This window comes from Macrobrachium rosenbergii, chromosome 3 (genome assembly GCF_040412425.1).
Source record: "Macrobrachium rosenbergii isolate ZJJX-2024 chromosome 3, ASM4041242v1, whole genome shotgun sequence".
In the NCBI taxonomy this organism is placed as follows: domain Eukaryota; kingdom Metazoa; phylum Arthropoda; class Malacostraca; order Decapoda; family Palaemonidae; genus Macrobrachium; species Macrobrachium rosenbergii.
Genome location: NC_089743.1, coordinates 25,406,198 through 25,428,697, shown reverse-complemented (window position 1 = coordinate 25,428,697; position 22,500 = coordinate 25,406,198). Strand labels below are relative to the sequence as shown.

At 37.1% G+C, this 22,500-nt stretch overlaps 1 protein-coding gene across 3 annotated transcripts in view; it reads right to left on the bottom strand.

The window, feature by feature from the left end:
• Positions 1-455: 455 nt before the first annotated feature.
• The window catches only part of LOC136853439 (uncharacterized), a 149,648-nt gene continuing 127,603 nt past the window's right edge, over positions 456-22,500 (bottom strand). Inside the window, exons 3-15 of one of the 3 annotated variants that reach the window (XM_067129010.1) lie at positions 19,892-20,036; positions 16,004-16,192; positions 12,954-13,029; positions 8,863-8,982; positions 8,532-8,718; positions 7,890-8,049; positions 7,206-7,498; positions 6,454-6,828; positions 5,611-5,724; positions 5,221-5,382; positions 4,650-4,736; positions 3,988-4,164; positions 456-961 (exon numbers count right to left, since the gene is read on the bottom strand). In XM_067129010.1, coding sequence (XP_066985111.1) covers positions 694-961; positions 3,988-4,164; positions 4,650-4,736; positions 5,221-5,382; positions 5,611-5,724; positions 6,454-6,828; positions 7,206-7,498; positions 7,890-8,049; positions 8,532-8,718; positions 8,863-8,982; positions 12,954-13,029; positions 16,004-16,192; positions 19,892-20,036 — 2,353 coding nt within the window. In that variant the 3' untranslated portion in view covers positions 456-693. The remainder of the gene's footprint in view (positions 962-3,987; positions 4,165-4,649; positions 4,737-5,220; positions 5,383-5,610; positions 5,725-6,453; positions 6,829-7,205; positions 7,499-7,889; positions 8,050-8,531; positions 8,719-8,862; positions 8,983-12,953; positions 13,030-16,003; positions 16,193-19,891; positions 20,037-22,500) is intronic. The other 2 variants (XM_067129021.1, XM_067129032.1) reach the window with 2 other exon arrangements.

The window sequence follows — 22,500 nt, the reverse complement described above, 5'->3', positions numbered from 1 at the left end:
TCAATTCAAATCTCGTTTATGAATTGTCTTTTATTGTTATAAGATTTTCCCGTTTTCTGTGATTGTTTATTCGATTGAAATATAGCACAGTGCATACTTATAAAAAATTTGACAGCAATGAAACAAAAATCTATCATTCATCCGTATATATAAATATAAGCAGTGAAGTATAATAGTATACAAATTGACAACATATTGTTTATAGTTTATAGTTGGTAAAAATTTCAAGAGTATGGGGGCGTGGGATCTATGCATAATGTAGAGGGGGCGGGGGGACTCAAGGCGAGAAAGTTTAGGAAGCACAGATCTAGACGATCGGCAGGCACGCTTTGGCCTCTCCGAGATTCCAAGGGGGTACAGTTATACTAGCACAGTACCATTGTAAGTTTGTTTGTTTTAATTTGTATAATTATGACTCGAGTTGTAGGCTGTAATAGGGAAATGAGTATTGTGAAGACCGTGTAAACTGTTTATTAGAGTGAGGGTCCACAGTTCTGTTGTCAAGACTTGGTATACATAATTATCATCGCTACGAGGAAGTTACACATTGTTATTTTGCAAATACGATCTTATAAAAACATAAGATCTTAATTGCTTTAGTATTATTAGTCTGTTTACATGACTTTTAGAATACGACAATTAAATAAGAAATGACATACAAGAAATAAGATAAGATCACAGATATTTGGTATATTACGATCGCCTGATGGGCTGCCGGAGGGGCAGCTCTGGCGCAAGGGTCGGGTTTGGGTCTTGGTACGCAGGTGTTGGGTACGGGTCACCTGCCTTCTTCGGGTCATCTGCATCTTGACTTCCGTTAGAGAAGCTGGCGGGCCTCACCTTGATTTCGGTTGCTTTGAGGGAGTAGTCTCCGAGCCATAGTTCCCAAATGATGCCCCGATAGTAATCGTTGTCCTCTGGGTTGATGTAGTACTCGCCGTTCAGGTTGCTCTCGAAACAACTGTGGAGGGAAAAAAGGGTTTCACTCTGCTGACCTGGGGTGTCAGGTAACTTCGAAGCCAGTGTTTACCTTGTGTTATGGTTTCCTGTTGCTTGCTGTAGTGTGTAAACGAAGTTCTATGTATATGTGCTTTGTGATAACATAAGTTATGATGTACTACTAAAGTTACCTGATTCGAAGCTTGAATAATGGTTTTATTACCTATAGGTTCGGTAAAGTAAAACTCTCAATATGTTATATCGTGAAATTTTATTTTCTGACGCTAATCTGAAAAGGCTTGGGAAATTTGTGTTTTAGAAAATATTTCATTTTTCATGACAATAGAAATTGTACCTTGTTCATGGTATAAAGACTGATATATATTATTGTTAAATAATTATAAATAACCAGGCCTACTTTATGGACATAATTTGTAATAAGTTATCCGTGTTTTCGTGAAATGCAGTAGGAAGAAAGAGGAGGAGGAGGAGGAGGAGGAGGAGAGGAAATAGAATTCAGAAACGATCTTTGGGATAATTGATCTTTGAGTATTTATTCAATTCGGCTGAAACGGAGCGGACGATTCAAACTATTAACGTCAGCAGTGAGCCCGTATTAGTTATTTGCAGTTTTGAATTTCGTTGCAGGGATTGGAGTTGATGTGAGAAAGCTTCGAAGCCGAGTATAATCATTCGTGTTGGAGACTCGTTGTTGGCTTATCAGCTTATCCTTATTTTAATTTTTTCTTTTACATATTTCCCTTCCTTACTGCTCGTGCGTTACAGCGTCATTTCTCTTTTATTTATTTCACTTCTAACATGGAAAGGGACAAGTCAAGTCTCAGTTTCTAGTGAAGTGTAAATGGATTTTCATGGTTTTGAGTTATTTTTACTTTTTTTTTTTTTTTTTACCGCTATGGACTATCTGTTTCAGCTCTCTCGAAGTCGACCGGTCTTCGTTTTCCCAGTTTAGTAGTTTTCCGCGGCTGAAAAACAAATCAGTGGGAAATGTCTCCGAACGGTTTACACTTGAAAAATCATCGTTACCCTTCAGCTAGTTGTTACCAAGGTCTTTGGACCTTGGTTGTTACTACATATTTATTCATTTGATACGTAAATTTATTGCACTTACTGTTTAATATAATATAATTTATATATTCAAAGGTTAATGTACTATAAATATTTATTTGCTGAACAGTGTCATCTTTCTTCAGGCTTACGTGACCAAGATATTTTTTTTTATATTGAGAGGTAGGCAGCTCCAGTTATATAATGTACAAGTAGATAACAGTTGAATTATGAAGGACCTTCGATGTAATGAGACAGGCTCATTACTGTATTTAGAAGTTAGCGTATTTCATATTTTTGAATGGCCGAATCTGCACCCTGGTAAGACACTGTGTAATCGAATTGTACTTTAGCCTTTGCCGTTTTTGTTCTTACACGTTAGTGTTCGTTTCTTGGGTACCTTGCCAGTTGAGTTTGTCATTTTAGTTTTTTATTTTTTTTACTGCTTTTGTAGTACAGTTTATTATGCAAGTGGCAACAAATTGCTTTCTCAAACGCTTCATTTATGTGGTATTAAATATTTTACCGAGAATAAAGTCACGGATTTTATCACATTGCGAATGGGATTTTGCTGTGGTTCACATAACTTTTGCTGATTAGACCTGAACAAGCTGGGTCGCTGGTGGTCAAAAAACTTAACTGGCTGCATTTTGGGATATATTTCTTCTGGAATCGATTCTTAAAGGCTGGCGAAACTAAGGAAGCAAAAATCGGTTGAGAACAAGTGCATTTAATTGCATCGTTGAACAGAGAAATTGTTATTGGAGTTTATTTTAGTGTTTTTCTCTCGCCCGAGAACAGGCAATTAATCAGCAGCTTTAGTATCGAAGTTTGAAAATCTCGTGCTTCCATCGTCACGCGACGTCGGTGACCGTAATTATTGCGACGCCTCGCGCCTCGTCGCAAATCATCATCATGATAAGACCCCGAGAAATTTTTTACTATTCCTGCTTCGTCAAAAGTTGCAAGCCTCATGGTTATCGCTAGAACGCATTCACAGCTAGTCAGTTAGTTGAAAAAACTACAGAATGGAGAACAAATATATTTAAGGAATCCATAGTTTGGGAGCGTCCTGATCCATCTTCAGTGTCTCCACACTGAAGGGGGAGCATGGCGCTCCGAAACTGTATGTGGATTTCTTAAATATTTGTTCTCCATTCTGTAGTTTTTTTTCTCTCTCAGTTTCAAAGTTCGATACTGATCTGTTATTATCTACTCAGTTTTTTCACTTTTACCTTTTCTTGAAGTTTAGAGGATTCCTAAGTATGAAGACAGAAGAATATGCATTATAGTTAATTAGTGCAATCGGATTTCTTCGATTGGTCGTGACATTACCCATCCCTTTTGCAACTTCTATAGCGCCAGGGAACTTTTAACCAGCAAAGCAAATCCCATTTCTCCCTTCTTCCCTTACCTTCCCTTTTACCGCCCAGGATAGCACTCTCCTAGGCCCGCGTTCGATTCTCCGGCCGAATTAATGAATTTATTTCTGGTGAGGAATTTATTTCTCGGTATAATGGCCACGTGAAATAAGTGTAATCCTTCGGGCCAGCCCTCTCTAGAGAGCTGTTAATCAGCTCAGTGATCTGGTTAAACTAAGGTATGCCTAACCTATCGCCCAGGAAAACCTTAAAGAGTCCCACAGCTGAAGTCTGAATGCTTGTTTTTTTTTCTTTTTAGCAGTGCAGCGCTTTGCGTTGTAGCTGGAGTTAGTATGACAAATCTGGTAGTCATCATAATGATGGAATATTGTATTAGGCTCTTAGCATTAACATTATTGAAGATGATGGAAACTTCTTGCCGAGCTGCTGTATGTTTTGTTTTGTTGATTTCATAGTGTTAAGTCTGTTTTGAAGAAAACATTCCCATTTAGACAAACTTACAAAGCCACTAGTGAGTAAGGATAATTGCAATAGAGAGAGAGAGAGAGAGAGACTCAAAACATTCTTCCAGACCAGAAAACCTGGAATGAATTCTTACCTGTAGAACCACCATCCTCCACCGTAAGCAGGGGCACAGGGACAACACTCGGGAGCCTCGTCATTATCTTTGTCGTAGGTGGAGAAGAGGTACCCGTTGTGGGCAGAGAAGCTGTCGGAGGCATTGCCCTTATACCCAAACACGCTCAACTTGTAGTTCCCCTCCTCGGCGGCAATGCTGCAGGAGAATTACATACTTAGTAGAAGAAGTGGATAACTTGCTCTCTTCTTAACCCAGATTTTATGACGAATTGCATATGGCAGGCATTTTGTTTACTAAAAATAAAGTTGCAGTCGTTTTATATTCCCAGGCGAGGTGCCAACTGTATTGTTTTCTTTGGTTAAAATGTCGTCTTTTTTTTTTCTGTATTTTTGGGGTTGAGTGTCGCCATCTTCCATTTCGTTTTCAGTACGTAACGATCAATCAGTTCAATTGTTTTCCTTCACAGTCTTCATAAATGTTTCGATCTTCACTGGTATCCTGCTCTTTGCATTTACTGCTATGCTTTACTCGGGTGGGAAATTCTTTATAATTATCGAGGTACTTGTGTTTAAAGTGAATTTAGATGGAGGATTAGCACAACTTTAGTTGTTATTGACATTCTATAAAAAATAACCTGGAGTAGTAAAGAAAAAGAGGGTTGTTACTGAATGTAAACTCACCTGAAGTTGAGGTACTCTGCATATGCATAGTTTCCTTTGAAGTCCCAAAGATCAAACCGGATGGTCATGTCTTGCTCATGGACCAGTCTGCAATGAAAAAAGTTACTGACGTATGAAGCCTTTCTAACTATTTCCAACTCGCCTGTTCATTCTTACTTTTGGAGATAGGGTCATCCTCGCATCATGAAGTTATACTGTTAGAAGAGTGGAAATTAATCTTAATGCACTTGTCAGTTTGTTGCTTGAGTGGTTGAGAAGGCACAGTGGCATAGAAGGAAGGGAAGGGAAGGGAAGAGAGAGCTTAGAAGGAAGTAAAGGGAAGACAGGGGAGGGGGGGAACAGGAGAGGGAAGAGCAGGGGAAATCTCCTTGCCAGTTTGATCGCTTGTTGAATACTTGGGTCTGAGTTTAGAGATGATACATAACACTCCTTGGTGTGAGGACTTGCTGTCTTGTTGCACTCTTATTTTACCATTTTCTTGGTGGTATGGTTACTCTAGCTTTTTATAAACTTCATTAACTAATATAACTGACTGTTGTAATTATTTCACTTTAAAAACGTTGATACTGACCTATGAATGTTATCATTTCCCCACCAGAATTCTCGATTCAGGTCGCCGAATCCTACTTTGTAGTCCTTCCAGCTCATGGTGAAATTCTCATAAGGAGCACCAAACATTCCTCGCCTCTGGATTACTGTCCATCCTCCTCCACTTGTCTCCATGTCACAGTACCTAGAAAATTTCAGCGGCAAACCAAATAGTACTATTAAGTACTTACTGAACATTGTGTCGAATGTTGGAGATCTGTTAAAAAATATCCATGGAACATAGGTGACAATAAATAGCACACTCGTGGATGGGAAAAGCTTGAAAGGTTATTTAGGATTTTGATTAGTTATTTCACTTGTGAAGTTGACACATTTTTACAGTTAAGGCCAAATAAACAACAGTCACTGCTACCTTGTATAGTAATCATGCCCTGACTCTGTGTAAGGCAGTTGGTTGGGTGCAAAGTTATACAAAGTTCTCATTGTAAGCCTTTCCTTGAAGAGATCCGAGCAGTCCCGTATATCACTGTTGAAACAGAGAATGAAAGCTGTACAAATATTAGATATTGATCGCCAGTATTCATTATGTCACTGTAACGGTTGCTTAACAATGGTTTTTTTCAGATTATCAGTTATAATGAAACTATGAATACCGTTTGGAAATTGTAGCAACATATGATCAAGAGAATATTAAAAATAAATATGTTAGATTAGCGCAAGTTTATTGTACACTATTTATTTAAGTGTTTTAATACATAACATTCCAGAGCTCATTCAACATGATTATTTAAACGGTTTAGGTAACTCCCTTCATCTTGAGACATTGCATGATTCAAAAGGGACCAGCAGTCAAGGAATATTTTATCTGTTATTCTTCTGTTATCCAATTAATTACAGAAGTTAAGCCAAATACAGCAGAGCTCTAGCACACACAAGGTCAAGTAACACAGGAGTATTGTCTGGAGCGCAAGCATTTATAAAAAATGTAATCCCTTCACAGCCATATCTATATTTTTTGCGGAGATAAGATGGTGCAGTTAATGTTACCCAAACAGACAGCCTCTACGGACGACGACTACTAGACAAGCTTAAGAGGAACAGGGACAGTCCTGCTATAGGACTAGCCTTTTATTCTAATGCTTCTGCTAGTAGGCAGAGATCAGGTAAAAAGGTTTGTTTTTACAAGATCTTCTGTTGCTTTTAATAGGAGTGCAGACATACAGCCTTATAATCATTCTGGTGCAGCAGGACTCACAACAAGGCAGTCGTTGATGTTTGTCCAAGAACACTACGTGCCTGGCGTCCCATAGCCTCACGGTTTTGCATCTCTTGGGTATGTTGTAACTGCTGCTTGAAATTTCGCTTTGACTGACTTGTATTTGCATGAGTAAAAAGCTCTCTATTCTTGTCTTGGGAAGGATAAGAGCGATGGTTTTTACGCTTCAGTTTGCCTCTTCTAGACCTGTTAGATTTCCTCCTCTTAGAGGACTTGCGATTTGTTCTCCCTGTTTTCACACGAGGTCGGTCATGATACTTGTACGCCAGCCTGTGGCGGTTTCGATAGAAGCTCCTTTCACCCTGTAAGGTGTGTATGTTCGGCTCAATCTCTGGAGGCTGTATCCAGTTGTTTCTGTTTGAGATATTCATTAGTTTGAGATGAGAATCCTTGAGATTCTTACATTAACCCAGTTCAGTAGTTTGGAATTGAGGAGACCAGATTGAACTAGTGATGAAGGAAAGAATCATATTCACTTTTGTTGGTTTGATTTTTGGATGAGACACTACTTGGTCAAATGATACTTTTACTTAAGAAACAGCATTTACCTTTGAATACAACTGTTCATATAATTAGCCTCAGATGTATGAAACTGAGGTTAAATTTTATGTTAAAGATCACACAATTTTAATATCAAGAGATCAACAGAGTATTTTTAAATATTCTGACGTACATGTGAAGAGAGACACTACTAAAATATTTTTCTCCCCTTCAAGTTGTGTAGTACAAACCTGGAGGAAGGTGGCGTGGGTGGTATGACGGGGGGCGCTGGGTGTCGAGAAGGGGGCGATTTTGGTTCTTCTCTCGGGGAATAAGAAGGCTCTTCTGGGGCGTAGTCTGGCTCCTTAGGCGCATAAGTGGGACTCCATGGTCCTTGGCTTCCTCCACCACCATGGGCACAGTATTGCAGAAACAGGTTTCGCGTCTCATCAAATTTCTCTTGGAGTATAATTCTGTGGGCTTGGAACTGATTTTTGATCTCGGACAGCAGTTGTTCACTCATGTAAGCTGTGTTGCTCACTGCCTGTTTGATACATGAACATATATAAAAATATAATATATATATATATATATATATATATATATATATATATATATATATATATATATATATATATATATATGCAAATGCTAATAACGAAGTTAATGATTTTCCTATTGGCAAGTACAGTGAAGTATATTGATAAGACACATACTGGCAAATGTTGGGCATTGCTTTATCTGAGGGACGAACAAACATTCACTAATTGTCACCTCCAGGAGAAATATGCTGAGAAAGTTTTCCTGGACTAGTTTAGTGCCTGTTGAATAGGATAGATCGTTCCTTGACTTCTAAATTCTGTGCAACGTGTAATCTAGCCAAAAATTAAGTTTCGTGAATTCAGTTAAAAATGAAAATGACAGATAACTCTCACTTGTGCTACTTTCTCAATATTGGAGGCCTGGTCATTAACGGCTACCCTTGTCTCTTCCATTTCTTCCCTGAGGGCTTGATCGAGGGGCCTCAGCTTTTGTTGGAGAACATCACCAACGCCAGAAGCATATCCTTCTATGCTTCCTGATTCGTTACAGGACCTGTAAGAGTGTCAATGCCTGAACATTCTATTTTTCATGTGTTGTCATTTTTGATTACTGTAATTTGAGACACTGATAAGACTTAAGTGATTGCCTACAGAATATTTGAAGTTAGCTTTCTAGGCAGATCTCGATTTCTTTTTAATATTTTAAAATTGTAGTTAGTCTTTGGATTTATTATATAATAAGTAAAGAATCAAAGACAGTGACTTTTTATATCTACATCAAAACAAGTAAACTAAAATAAAATGTCCAGCTGACAATATTTAGAGAAAGAGGAAATCTAGAAGCACATCTACCAGTGTATAACAAGTTACTTTGGGTAGTTACAAGTTTCATCATGAAAATAATTCATCACATTTTTCTTCTCTTTGTGTTTAGTTGTTATTTATATTATCTGACTTAGCTGTTGCGTTTTGTAACAACTCTAGCGTAGTTTCCTTTTCTTCAAGTATTGAAGGCAAATACTTTCCAGCACATACTTGTGTATGGAAGCAAGTTGAGTTTCAAAGCCTCTGAATCGGCGGTTGATCTTCTTGAAAGGAGAAAACAAGCTCTTCCAAAACCGAGCGAATAAGTGTTCGGGTGAAGGCTCATTTGGATCACCATTTGGTTCACTTGTCGTGGGCAGACTCTGAGCTGTCAGAGGCGCTGCTCTTGGTAGCTGGCCTAAATTTTGGTGAGATGAAGGAAAATATTTATATTGTCACCGTGAAATACATTGGCCGAGAATTGCAGAACCATATTTCGAAAGTTTGTCAGAGTTAAAGTTATAAAGGCACAAAACCAAATTGAATTCGACAGTTAACGTACTGACTAAAAGATCGTAGTCGTAGTCGGGATCAGTGATGCGGTCAAAAACTAAATCGACTTTGGCGCTTACGTCTTGCAGCCTACGAGAGTCCTTCGGATGCAGGTGGCACGTCTCTTCTCCTGAAAAGAAGGAAAGAGCACACGAAATTAGTCGGTGTGCCTGAAGGACGTGTGTGTGTGTATATATATATATATATATATATATATATATATATATATATATATATATATATATATATATATATATATATATATATATATATATATATATATATATATATATATATATATATATATATATATATATATATATATATATATATATATATATATATATATATTATATATATGTGTGTGTATTATACATTATATACATATCTTTTATATATATATATATATATATATATATATATATATATATATATATATGTGTGTGTGTGTGTGTGTGTGTGTGTGTGTGTGTGTGTGTGTGTGAGTCACAAGAAGTGACAGCATCAGAAATAAGTTTATTAGAAGAACAGTTAAGGTAGGGGAAGTATCGAAGAAGGCCCAGGAAAGAAGACTACAGTGGTTTGGTCATATCATGCTGTGAGAAGATCGTGTGTGTAAGAGGGTTATGAGCATGGAGGCGGAGGAAAGGAGAAGAGGAGGAAGCCCAAAGTTCAGATGGAAGGATAAAATAGCAGATGACAAGCGGAAGAAGGGTTTCAGAAGTCGGGATGCACAGAAGAGGGTGGAGAAGGCTGATAAGAAACAGCGACCCCATATAGAAATGGGCACGGCTGCAGACAAAGTAGATATATATAAATATATATCATATATTATATATCATATATATATATATATACATACATATATATGTATTTATATACATATATGAACATGTATATACATACATATGTATATAAATAAATATATATGTAATGTATATATACATTCAAAAATGTAAACAAAACGAGAAATGAAGTATTACAGCATTAATTATAACTAGACAGGTACACACACGAGTGTGTATCACTTATACATACATATATATGTATATGTATATATACATACATATATAGTGGCATATATATGTATACATATGCATGTATATATATATATATATGTATATATATATATATATATATATATATATATATATATATATATATCATATATATATATATATATAACTGGAAGAATAAGAGGAACTACTAAAGTCGTAGAACTGCCAAAGAACGCCCGGGAAAGAAGACTGCAGTGGTGTGGCCATGTGATGAGAAGGGATGAGACCCATGTAGGGAGGAGAGTGAAGCAGATGGAGGTGCCTGGTGGGAGAGCAAGAGGAAGACCGAAGTAAAGGGTGAGTGGCATGTATGCAAAAGATTGGGAAGAAACTTGAACTGTCTGTGGAAGTAAAGGGTGAGTGGCATGTATGCAAAAGATTGGGAAGAGCTTCCCAATCTGTAGAAGCAAAGGGTGAGTGGCATGTATGCAAAAGATTGGGAAGAAACTTGAATAGTCTGTGGAAGTAAAGAGTTAGTGGCATGCATGTAAAACATTGGGCAGAAAACATTAAAGATTGGGAAGAAACCAAGGGTGCCTAAAGTGGAAGAATGTAGGGTGCTAAAGATTGGGAAGAAACTTGAAGGGTCTAAAGTGGGTAAAGATTAGTGGCAAGAAACCAAGGGGCACTAAAGATTGGGAAGAAATACAAACTGTCTAAAGATTGGGAAAAAAAAGGGTGAAAGGTATGTATACAAGGGTGCCTAAAGATTGGGAAGAAACTTGAACTGTCTAAAGATTGGAAGGAAAAAGGGTGCCTAAAGTGGTATGTATACAGAAGATTGGGAAGAAACTTGAACTATATGGAGGTAAAGGTGAGTGGAATGTATGCAAAAGATTGGGAAGAAACTTGAACTATATGGAAGTAAAGGTGAATGGCATGTATGCAAAAGATTGGGAAGAAACTTGAACTATATGGAAGTAAAGAGTGAGTGGCATATATACAAAAGATTGGGAAGAAACTCGAACTGTCTATGAAATTTAGGGATTAGTGACATATATGAAAAGATTGGGAAGAAACTTGAACTGTCTATGGAAGTAAAGAGTGAGTGGCATGTATGCAACACATTTGAAAGAAACTTGAACTGTATGGTAATAAAGTGTGCATTGAATACAAATGAAAGACAGAAGGTTGAGGCCATTGTGATGAACCGTTTGCACAGTATGTGTAACATAATACGAGGTAAGGTGAGAAATGTGAAGATATATTATATATGTAATCAACGGATAGGTTTGCTTATAAAGCAAATGGGTGTTACAGACTAAATACACACATAAAACAAAGCCACTACAACACCTTCTAAAAACATAACAAACATCTCACACGTCTCGAACTCTCGCCCTACCCGCGCAACAACTTCTCGCTGCTGGGAAGAAAGGGCGTTGGGTCGGGTATGGTACATGTAACATACGCTACCGGGGTCTAAGCGATGTCAGGCAGGGCAGCCGATCGAGACTACGGTCTACCCCAAAGCCAAATCAAAAGTCCTTCAAAAGAAGGCATCGTGCTTACCCCATACAAAAATGGGAAAAAAGCATGTTAAAAGAAGAAGATAGAAGAGATAAAGAAAAATTAGTATAAATGACAAAGGAATCATATAATTACAAGCTGGTTTTGGTAATGTTGAAAGAATGGATGATGATAGTTTGGTGAAAAGGGCTAGTGTTATGTAAGTTTTACTGCCTAAAGTTCATTCATGATTTAGCACAGTTAAGGTATAAAAGTTGTAGCAACTGTTTTGTTGCTTTGCCTCGGGGCCACCCCCTGTAAAAGGAAATGGCTTTGTTGATATATATATATATATATATATATATATATATATATATATATATATATATATATATATATATGTATATATATATATATATATATATATATATATATATATATATATATATATATATATATATATATATGTATATGTATATATATATATATGGTAGCATATTACTGGCCACTCCATTGATCACCTTGTGGAACGAGTATTTGGCCAAAGTTAGCCCCCTTTATCTGATCTGTGCAGTGCTTAACTCATTTTTGCTAGGTCTGTGAATTGAATCTAGTTTACTGTCCACCCGTCCACAAAGCTGTGCTTAATGTCAGGTATGGCCAAGAAAAATGGGCATGGTGCCAGCAACTTCATCTTTAAAGAATATGCTGAGAAATTGGAAGGCTGTACACTTTTAGCTCCACAGTAAAGAATATGCTGAGAAATTGGAAGGGTGTACACTTTTAGCTCCACAGTGTCTCAAGAGGGAAAGGGCATAATTAAAAAATGTATTTACATGTAAATGCATGTATAAAGAAGCTCGTGGATATGAGGATCGTGTATTTAGTTAAAAAGTTTCTGCTAAGAGATACAATGAGGTTACCCTGTATCGTAACCAGTCTCCAGGTCACCCTTGGGCAAGACGCACAGCCTGTAAATCTCTCTTACTAGAATATAACTGCCGCCTTATGGATGACTGGTAAGTCAAAGGCTAAGGGACCTCTTCTCAAAAGAAAGGGTGTACTTCTGGAAGCAGAATAGACTATGGCCCTCTCTTAAGTTACATCTGATGCGTATAGTTGATTTTGGTTCCGCATAAAGAGCGAAAGGAGAGCTTAAGTCAATGACTGGTCTTCATAGATCCCACCTGATAGCGCATGCCAAGGTGTCACAGTGATGGTCATCAGTTTTGAGGAGGGACAAAAGGACCTTTTGATCCTGTTGAGGCTTCCAAGTTGTGCCTGAATCCTGAATAGCAACTGTCATTTTGCACAAGTGAAAAATTTGTGTATGCATTATATATATAATGTTCTTTTATTAAGTTATAATTAAATCTCGTTTTTCCCATGGCGTAACTGAGTCAGATGAGAATACAGATCTGTCTCACACTGATGCAATCATACAATGTATGTGTGGCAGATTAATCAACTTAAACTCAACCTTTTCTTAAATGCAGAGGAAAAAAAACCGAGTTTGTATAACCACGTGTTAATTCCGTAGTTTACGAAAGCGATTGTTTACACCCCATTAAAGATGAGTGACTCGAATACTAACCATCTGTGATGAACGTGATGCCGGGCTCGGGTTCAACCGTCGGTCGTAACTGTCGGAATCTTGATCCGTACACCTGCTGTGGATGGTGAGAGATTTCGAGTTTTTGTGTTTAACATTGTAGTGTGGGTTTCTGGCAGACATGGGCTGTGAGGCGAAACTGTAAGCAACCTCGTTTACAGGATTAAATATGGTTCCGAAAGACATACAATTAAGTAACAAAAATAGTACGTTGATTCATTTGTGAATATATGATGCTGAAAATTTTAGTAAATATGTAATGAATATAATGGATCTCTACCACTGTCGAGAACATTGTTTTGGAGGTAGGCAAGTAATAATTTTACAAAAATATTACATGCCTGCCTCCATATTAAAATATAAAATAAGACCATTAAAACGTATAGTTTATTAAGGCAGTTGAGAAGATTTTCTTGAATTTTAGTCATTTTGTTATAAAGAATCATTGGGAAAGAAAATTAATTAGGAGCAGGGAGAATGTGAATGAATAACAAGGAGGATGGAGAGTATCAGGAGGGAGAAGCGAGTCCAGCAATACAGAGAATGCAGATCAGGAACACGGAGTTTAAGAATTGGGGCTCAGCAATAACGAGAATACAGATCGTTAACTCTAATATTTAAAACTTGGGATTCAGTAATTAGGAGAATATGGATTGCCAATACGGCCGCTTAAGAATTAGGGTTCAGCAATAAGAAGGATAAGAATCAGCTACATGGAGATTAAGAATTGGTGTTCGGCAATAATGGGAATATGGAGAAGAAGGATTGGGATTCAGCAATAAGGATTATATGGATTGGCAGCACGGAGGTTTAAGAAATGGGGTTCAGCAATAAGGAGAATGCGGATCAGCAACACGGAGATTTAAGAGTTGGGGTTCAGCAATAAGGAGAATACGGATGGCAACATGGGGATTTTAGAAACGGGGTTCAGTAACAAGGAGAATATGGATCAGCAATATGGAGAAGAAGAATTGGGGTTCTCGTATAAGGATTATATGGATTGGCAACATGGATATTTAAGAATGGTGTTCAGCAATAAGGAGGATACTGATCGGCAACACAGATACAAGAAATGGGGTCAGCAATAAAGAGAATACTAATTGGCAATACGGAGATTTAAGAATTGGGGTTCAGCAATAACGAGAATACGAATTGGCAATATGGAGAAGAATTGGGGTTCAGCAATAAGGGTTATATTGATTGGCAACACGGAGATTTAAGAACGGGTCGGTAACACAGAGATTTAAGAATTGGGGTTCAGCAGTAAGGAGAATACGGATAGGTAACACGGAGATTTAAGAATTGGGGTTAAGCAATAATGAGAATATGGGTCGGTAACACGGAGATTTAAGAATTGGGGTTTAGCAATGAGGATTATACGGATCGGTGACACGGAGATTTAAAACGGGTTCAGCAGTAAGGAGAATACGGAATGGCAACACGGGAGATTTAAGAATTGGGGTTAAGCAATAAAGAGAATACAGAATGGCAACAGGGAGATTTAAGAATTGGTGTTCAGCATTAAGGAGAATACGGATCGGCAACACGGAGATTTAAGAACTGGGGTTAAGCAATAAGGAGAATATGGATTGGCAACACAGAGATTTAAGAGCTGGGTTTCAGCAATAAGGACAATACGGATCGGCAGCATGGAGATTTAAGAGCTGGGTTCCAGCAATAAGGAGAATACTGATCTGTAACACGGAGATTTAAGAATTGGGGTCAAGCAATAAAGAGAATATGGATCGGCAACACAGACATTTAAGAACTGGGTTTCAGCAATTGGGTTTCAGCAATAAAGGGAATATGGATTGGCGACACGGAGATTTAAGAATTGGGTGTCAGCAATAAGTACAATACGGATCGGCAACACAGTGATTTAAGAAATGGGGTTCAGCAGTAAGGAGAATATGGATCGGCAACATGGAGATTTAAGAACGGGTTCAACAATAAGGAGAATAGGGATCGGCAAAATGGAGAAGAAGAATTGGGGTTCAGCAATAAGGAGAATATGGATCGGCAACACGGAGATTTAAAAACTGAGGTTCAGCAAAACAGATAATATGGATTGGCAAGACAGAGATTTAAGAACTGGGTTCAGAAATAATAAGAATAAGGATCGGCAATATGGAGAAGAATTGGGGTTCAGCAATAAGGATTATATGAGATTTAAAAACTGGGGTTCAGCAATAAGGAGAATATGGATCGGCAAGGAGATTTAAGAACTGGGGTTAAGTAATAATGAGATCGGCAATATGGATAAGAATTGGGGTTCAGCAATAAGGATTATACGGATCGGCAACACGGAGATTTAAGAATTGGGGTTCAGCAATAAGGAGAATATGGATTGGCAGCACGGAGATTTAAGAATTGGGTTCAGCAATATAAGGAGAATATGGATTGGCAGCACGGAGATTTAAGAATTGGGTTCAACAATATAAGGAGAATATGGATTGGCAGCACGGAGATTTAAGAATTGGGTTCAGCAATATAAGGAGAATATGGACTGGCAATATGGAGAAGAATTGGATTTCAGCAATAAGGATTATATGGATTGGCAACACGGAGATTCAAGAATTGGGGTTCATAATGTTTATATGGATTGAGAACACGGAGATTTAAGAATTGGGTTTCAGCAATAAGGATATGGATTGGCAACACAGAGATTCAATAATTGCGATGCAGCAATAAGTACTCCATGGATTGGCAACACGGAGATTTAAGAACTTGGATTCAGCAATAAGGAGAACATGGATCGGCAACAAAGAGATTTAAGAACTGGGGTTTAGCAGTAAGGAGAATATGGAGCAATGTGGAGATTAGGAATTGAGGATTAGCATTAAGTAGAATACAGATTAGCAGTACGGATATTTAATCATTGTGATATAGAAATAAGGTGGATATCGATCAGCAGTAAGGAGAACATAGATCAACAGTGCGGAGATTTAAGAATTGGGGTTAAGCAGCGCGGATCCACTGAAAGGGAAAGATAAATCTTCAGTGAGGAGTGAAGAGATGATTTAATTTGATACCCTGGTTCTCTTGTAAGACGAGTAATCGCCTCCAGTCTGGATACCGTCAGTTATTTTGGAAGTGATATTGTCCAACTTGGTCTCGATGTTCAGAAGGGAGCTGAGGAGACCGCGCCCTGCGAACTCGTTGATGATGGGTGTCTCGGGAGCGTGCATCTGCTTTTTCACCCAGTTGATTTTGGAGTCGACCTGTTGAAAACGCCAAGATTAGGTACAGTATAGGTTGTACACATGCTTTTTGCAGGCTCACGCTTTGAATTAATTTTCTGCACCTACATATCATTCTGCATATATATATATATATATATATATATATATATATATATATATATATATATATATATATATATATATATATATATATATATATATATATATATATATATGTATATATATATATATATATATATATATATATATATATATGTATGTATATATATATATATATATATATATATATATATATATATATATATATATATATATTATATTAGAATGATATGTAAGTGCAGAAAAATTAATTCGTGACTTCAGAGAAAGCACGTAAGCCCTGAAGACACTTTTCTGAATGCAGCGCAATGTATACACTTTTACAGTAGCATCTGTACATATTATTAGTATCATTACTATTATTGCATTAGTATTGTTAATATTAGTACTGTTACTCCCACAAATGCATTATCTGGCGGATAGTAAATTATTTCTGCAAAAGGTAATTGTAAGTATTATTTAAGGGCTTCAGTCCCCACCTGGAAAGGTCAATTTACATACAACATTCGTCAGTTCTTTTTTAGGTGACCTTGTGCTGGTTTTAATAATCAGGGACGACATCAAAATTTGTTAACTACAGATTCTTATGTTCATCTTTTTCTTGGGTTCACAAGAAGTTATTATCCTCCCCCATACTAATTTTTTAAAGTCTTTCCAACATTTCCGTATGCTGTGCTGTGTCTCGCCTATATGGCCTCGATAGCCACTGTCACTATGGATTTGCATAAAGTCTAATCCCTGCATTCTGTGGTGCAGTGATTTGAAGCCTCAGTTGACAAAGATGCGACTGAGCACTTACAGGCCTCATTACATCCACTTTTAACATTCAAGCATGTTCTCACATTAAATTTATAGGCTTGTGTTCAAGGTAAGAATGCTTTTTATCGGAAGTTACATAAGAAATTCTGTAGATTATGCTGATCCCTGATGTTAATAAATGCATCTTTGTAACAGGTGTATTGGGAACATGCACACTCCTTCACAACTCTCTCGTAAGCATTAGCAAATAGTACACTCAATGGACAGCACACTGCTATGCTATTCACCAGATGGTGGAGTTTCAAGGAAAGGCATCGGATCTGCTGACTTTGTTGTTAGTCATGTCGACAGTCTCAGCTACCATAAACATTTATAAACAAAATTTCAACTTCTGTAGAAGCAATGCCCTTTTTTTAGCATGTATTGAAAGTAGGTTATTGATTTTGGTTGGAGGTACCCTTGTTGGTAAGTTGATTTGAAATGGTGGATCGTAAAGAATTACCAGTTTTCGGGGCTATTACTGTCCATAGCAGTTGCCAGGTTTTTAGTCTCCCGCCACTTGTGTCGACTTAAGGTCTCATTCTGCTTATTTGGCTTTATATGTAAATCTGTTAATTAACTTTTTTCATTGATTCAGTTTTCACAACTTCTATTGGTTCCCGAGGATTTGGCCCATCTTTCCATCATATTTTTCACCTCTCTTTATGGTAATGTTAAGATGATTTTCTCAGTTGTCTAACAGCTTTCCATCTTTATTTATAATGCCACTTATAAAATTTCGCCCTTGACATCTTATGTCATTGACATAAGATATCAGAATAATATAGAAGATAATTAACAGATTTACATATAAAGCCAAATAAGCAGAACGAGACCTTAAAGTCTACGCAAGTGGTGGGAGACTAAAAACCTTGCAACTGCTATGTACAGTAAAAGCCCCCAAAACTGGTTATTCTTTACGTTCCACCATTTCGTCTCAACTTGGCAACAAAGGTACCTCCAACCAAAATCAATAACCTCCTTCAGCACAGGCTTAAAAAATAACATTGCTTCTATAGATGGTGAAAATTTGTTTATAAATGTTATAATGTTTACGGTAGCTTATCAACAACGGTGGCGAAGAAGTTAACTCTGCTTTCTATGTGGATCCCGAGGAGGTGTTCAGTGCAGGCTAAGAGTTTTTCCTTTTGGAACTAGGACGGTGAGGAACCAGGATGAGGTCTTCGTATAATGGAAATTTCAGTGGGTTTGTAAATCCTTGACCAAATCTTGCCACCCAAACATGCCTGTCATTCAGCATTAAGAATATTTGCGTGTGTTGTGTTGTTCATGTCTGTTGGTATCTGTCCTCTAGTTGTTTGAGGTAAAGAATACGTGCAGTTTTTATTTTTGTAACTGAGGCCCAAAGGACAAAATTTAGAAGAGGTTATGTCTTTCCTCTTTAATTAACAGTAGGCAGCGCGTCGTTGCTTTACTCTGTCTTTCCAGGTACATAGCAACCGTGAAATCTTATACACGTTTAAGCAGATTCTGTTTCTTGTACAGTTAAGCTTAATTTGTTAGCCATAAGTGGCATTTGAATTCGTGTGGTCAAAGATATGAATTCACATTCTACTCAGTTCATACAAATTCTATTTTATTCTATGTAACTCATAAGTTATTGTTTAAAAGAGGACAGTTAAACATATCTGTACAGCGTTTCATGCTTATTTTTGCGAAGTTGAACACATGTATACATTTGCGAGGTATTTTGTTATGGACCAGGGTTGGCAAAGAAGTGGTAAGCCTCTTTGAAGACCGAGATTTAGAATGTTAATTCTAATATAATTATCTTTTCTGTTGTTAATACCGATGTTTTGGTTACCATTGAAAACATCGAATCCTTGTTCAGAATGTGGATCTAATTTAGCCATGTTCCTAATGATACAAAAACGAGGAGAATCTTCCAAATGCATTCATATACTCAAACTATTTTATAGTTTTATTGTAATGAAGCTGCAGTCTTCAAGGTGACCAAGAAGCCTCAGTAAATGCGCTGTGAACAGAAGTAAATTTAAGAAATATCTCGACCATAAGAATATAAATGTCACCCTCCTTTAGTTTCAATTTAAAATTAATTGTTGTGTGAAACTTTTACCTGAAAGTGCGTGCGTTCATATGCACTGTATATATACATATACATATAGATGTATATAAATACACATGTATATATACACACGCACATATATATATATATACAAATACAAATACATATACATGTATATACATACTTATATATATATATATATATATATATATATATATATATATATATATATATATATATATATATATATATATATATATATATATATATATATATATATATATATATATATATATATATTATATATATATATATATATATATATATATATATATATATATATATATATATATATATATATATATATATATATATATTCTTAATGCTGAATGACAGAATGACATGTTTGGATGGCAAGATCTGGTCAAGGATTTACAGACTCACAAAAGATTTTCTCAATCTTCGGTGAAATTTCCACTATATGAAGACCTCATCCTGGTTCCTCACCGTCCTATTTCCAAAAGGACAAACTCTTAGCCTGCACTGAACACCTCCTCAGGATCCACACAGAAAGCAGAGTTAACTTCTTCGCCACCGTTGTCGATGAGCTACCCTGAACAATTTATAAACAAATTTCGAACATCTACAGAAGCAATGTCAGTTTTTAGACTGTGCTGAAAGGTAGGTTATTTGTATATATTAAAATGTGAGTGCTGTATTTCCTAAGTGCATGCACGAACAAAGTAAAGAAAAGGTTCATAGTGATGACTGACCTCCTCCACCCTCTCTGACACCTGTTCAACCTTGAATTCGAGTCGAGTCATGGCGTTGATCTTCTTGTCAAGGGCCGTCAACTTATGGTTGAGGGCGTCGACGGCGTTGAGGCGGCTCTCCCAGGTCTCCTGCTTTTCGTGGCACCTGTAGCATCGTTAGATTTAAGAATATAGGGAGGAAACTTGACTCGAAGTCAGGTATGTTTTCCTGCTCATACTTACATATATATTGTTATTATGATCATTATTGGAGAAACAAATCCACAGGTATGAATGTGTACATATATTTAAAGATAAATCTGTACAGAGAGTTTTCGGGAATCTGTTCGATTCCCCTTTTCAGCTGAAAATGGGAATCGAACAGATTTCCGGAAACTCTCTGTACAGATTTATCTTTAAATATATATACATACACATACCTGTTGATTTGTTTCTCCATTTCAAAACTCATGCTACTATGAGTATTTTTTAATTATAATAATAATTATTATCATTATCGTTATTATCTAACATGATCAGATTTTCATATGAGCCAGACCGAAGAGGCGATTTACTTGTCAAGTAAGCTTCTACAGAATGGAATCCCCAGGTGTGAAAAAGTGCTAAATGCTTTAAAGAGTAGAGCAATATACAAGTAAGAATAAAGGCAAACATAATATAAATATATCCAGACACGTACAGTTGCGGAAATGACAAATGTTAGGTCATTGGTGGTGGCCACTATAAAACAGCATTGTGGACTTACATATTGTTATCAGTATCGTGTAATTTACCAAGAATATTGTGATACCGTTTTGCAGTACATGTATAGGGAATGAAAAACCTCGGGCACGGGGCAATGTTGTCTTACAGCGAACTAACAAACTATGAATGCTGATGCTCTGTCAAATAAGTAACGCACTAATTCCAAAGGCCCACTAATTCTGTAGGCGATAGCGAAGCTTTCATTGAAATAAAAGCTATGGAAAATAGTTGTACAGGAAATCGCCTGTTGATGGTCTAAATCATAACCACTGTTGTTGGGTAAAAAGGAAACCAACATTTTAAGCAATAAGCCAGTTTATGTAAATGATAAGATTCCAAGGGCGTTTGCTGACTTCTGACATGTGACCATTCATCCGGTGTCCAAAGAGGAAATCATTACTGACTGTAATGCGTGGTTTAGGGCTTTAGAGCGACATTCATTTGGGATATGTTCTCTGGGTATGTGACTGCTGAATTAATCGTATAATGTATAGAGAACTCTGTACCTCGGCGAATGACCTCAGAAAATTGGAGCCGAAAAATAAAATCTTCGGAATTATTTATTCTTAGTCTTTTTAATGTACAGGAAACGGCCTCTGAATAGCACCATTTTCAAACAATGTTTAAAAATATCGGACATAATTTACACATGCGTAATTGCGTATGCATTCGTTTTCACAACTTTTAACTTTTAACATTTTTTTTTTTTGGCACTCCAGGTTGTGTGTGTTGAAGAGAGAGAGAGAGAGAGAGAGAGGTGGGGCCTGAGGGAAGGGGGTTTATGATTAAACCTGTCTCCTCTGGCCATAATTTCGTGTCTTACAAGGGAAATGGGATCATGAGATTGACGCTGCTTCTCATATGGCGTTCCCATTAACGGGTCAGGACATGTCTGAGAATGAGGCAGCGTCGTTCTCCGCTGTGGAATGACTGCGACTTAAAGGGTGATAATTTGGACAACGAGGTCCTTGAGACCCTCGTGTTATTGCTGTTGTCATCCGATACTCGGGTTATTCATGTCGTGATGCGAAGTGCAAATGTTAGCCCAAGTGGCGAGCGGCTCCTCAGAGAATAGCCTTGACATCCAAGAGGACACTTGGATCTCCTAATAACGCGCCAGATTTGTGGTGGGGGGCTGTTGATAAGGCGGACTTGAACGAACTCCTTGATGGACTTCTCAGGTGAACGTAACTTTGGATGACTCAAATGTGGCCATTTTTTTAATGGTTTTATAATCTCAAGTAACGTACCTTGAAATACGGAAAGTTAACTTAGAGTTTTTTTTTTTTTAAGATATGGGGTACAGTTACTGAAGTGATAATATGCTTCTTAATAATTTGTTTGATTTGCATCTATCATGTGAAATTTTGGGTCTTATCATTCATGTCTATTGTAGACTGTACAGTTTTTGCTTCATGGAAGACTGCCTTTATCTAGGGTGTATGGATTTACGTTATACAAGTGTTTTGTCATTCATATCCACTCATTGTTCAGTAAATGTTTTAGTTTTCATTTTCGAGATAGTTTCATCTAAAAGAAAGCCAGATGAATGGATAGGATAACCTAGTTCCCTTCTGTAGCCATGCCTAAAATAACAGAAAAGGATGAAGACGCAAAAGTGTGCGGCCAAACTTCAAAGGACGTGAAATACCGCTTCTTGAAAGGAAGGGAAGACGTTATGAGACTAAATACTGACGAAGGGAGAGAATTCCGTAGATTGGTAGTACAAAGAAACTGTAGAGATGAGGCGTGATTGCTAAAGAATGCAGAATTAACTGTTCAGTTATAGTAAGGAAACTGATCTGGCACCTATGTTAGTCTGTGTTGAAAGAAGAGAGAGAGAGAGAGAGAGAGAGAGAGAGAGA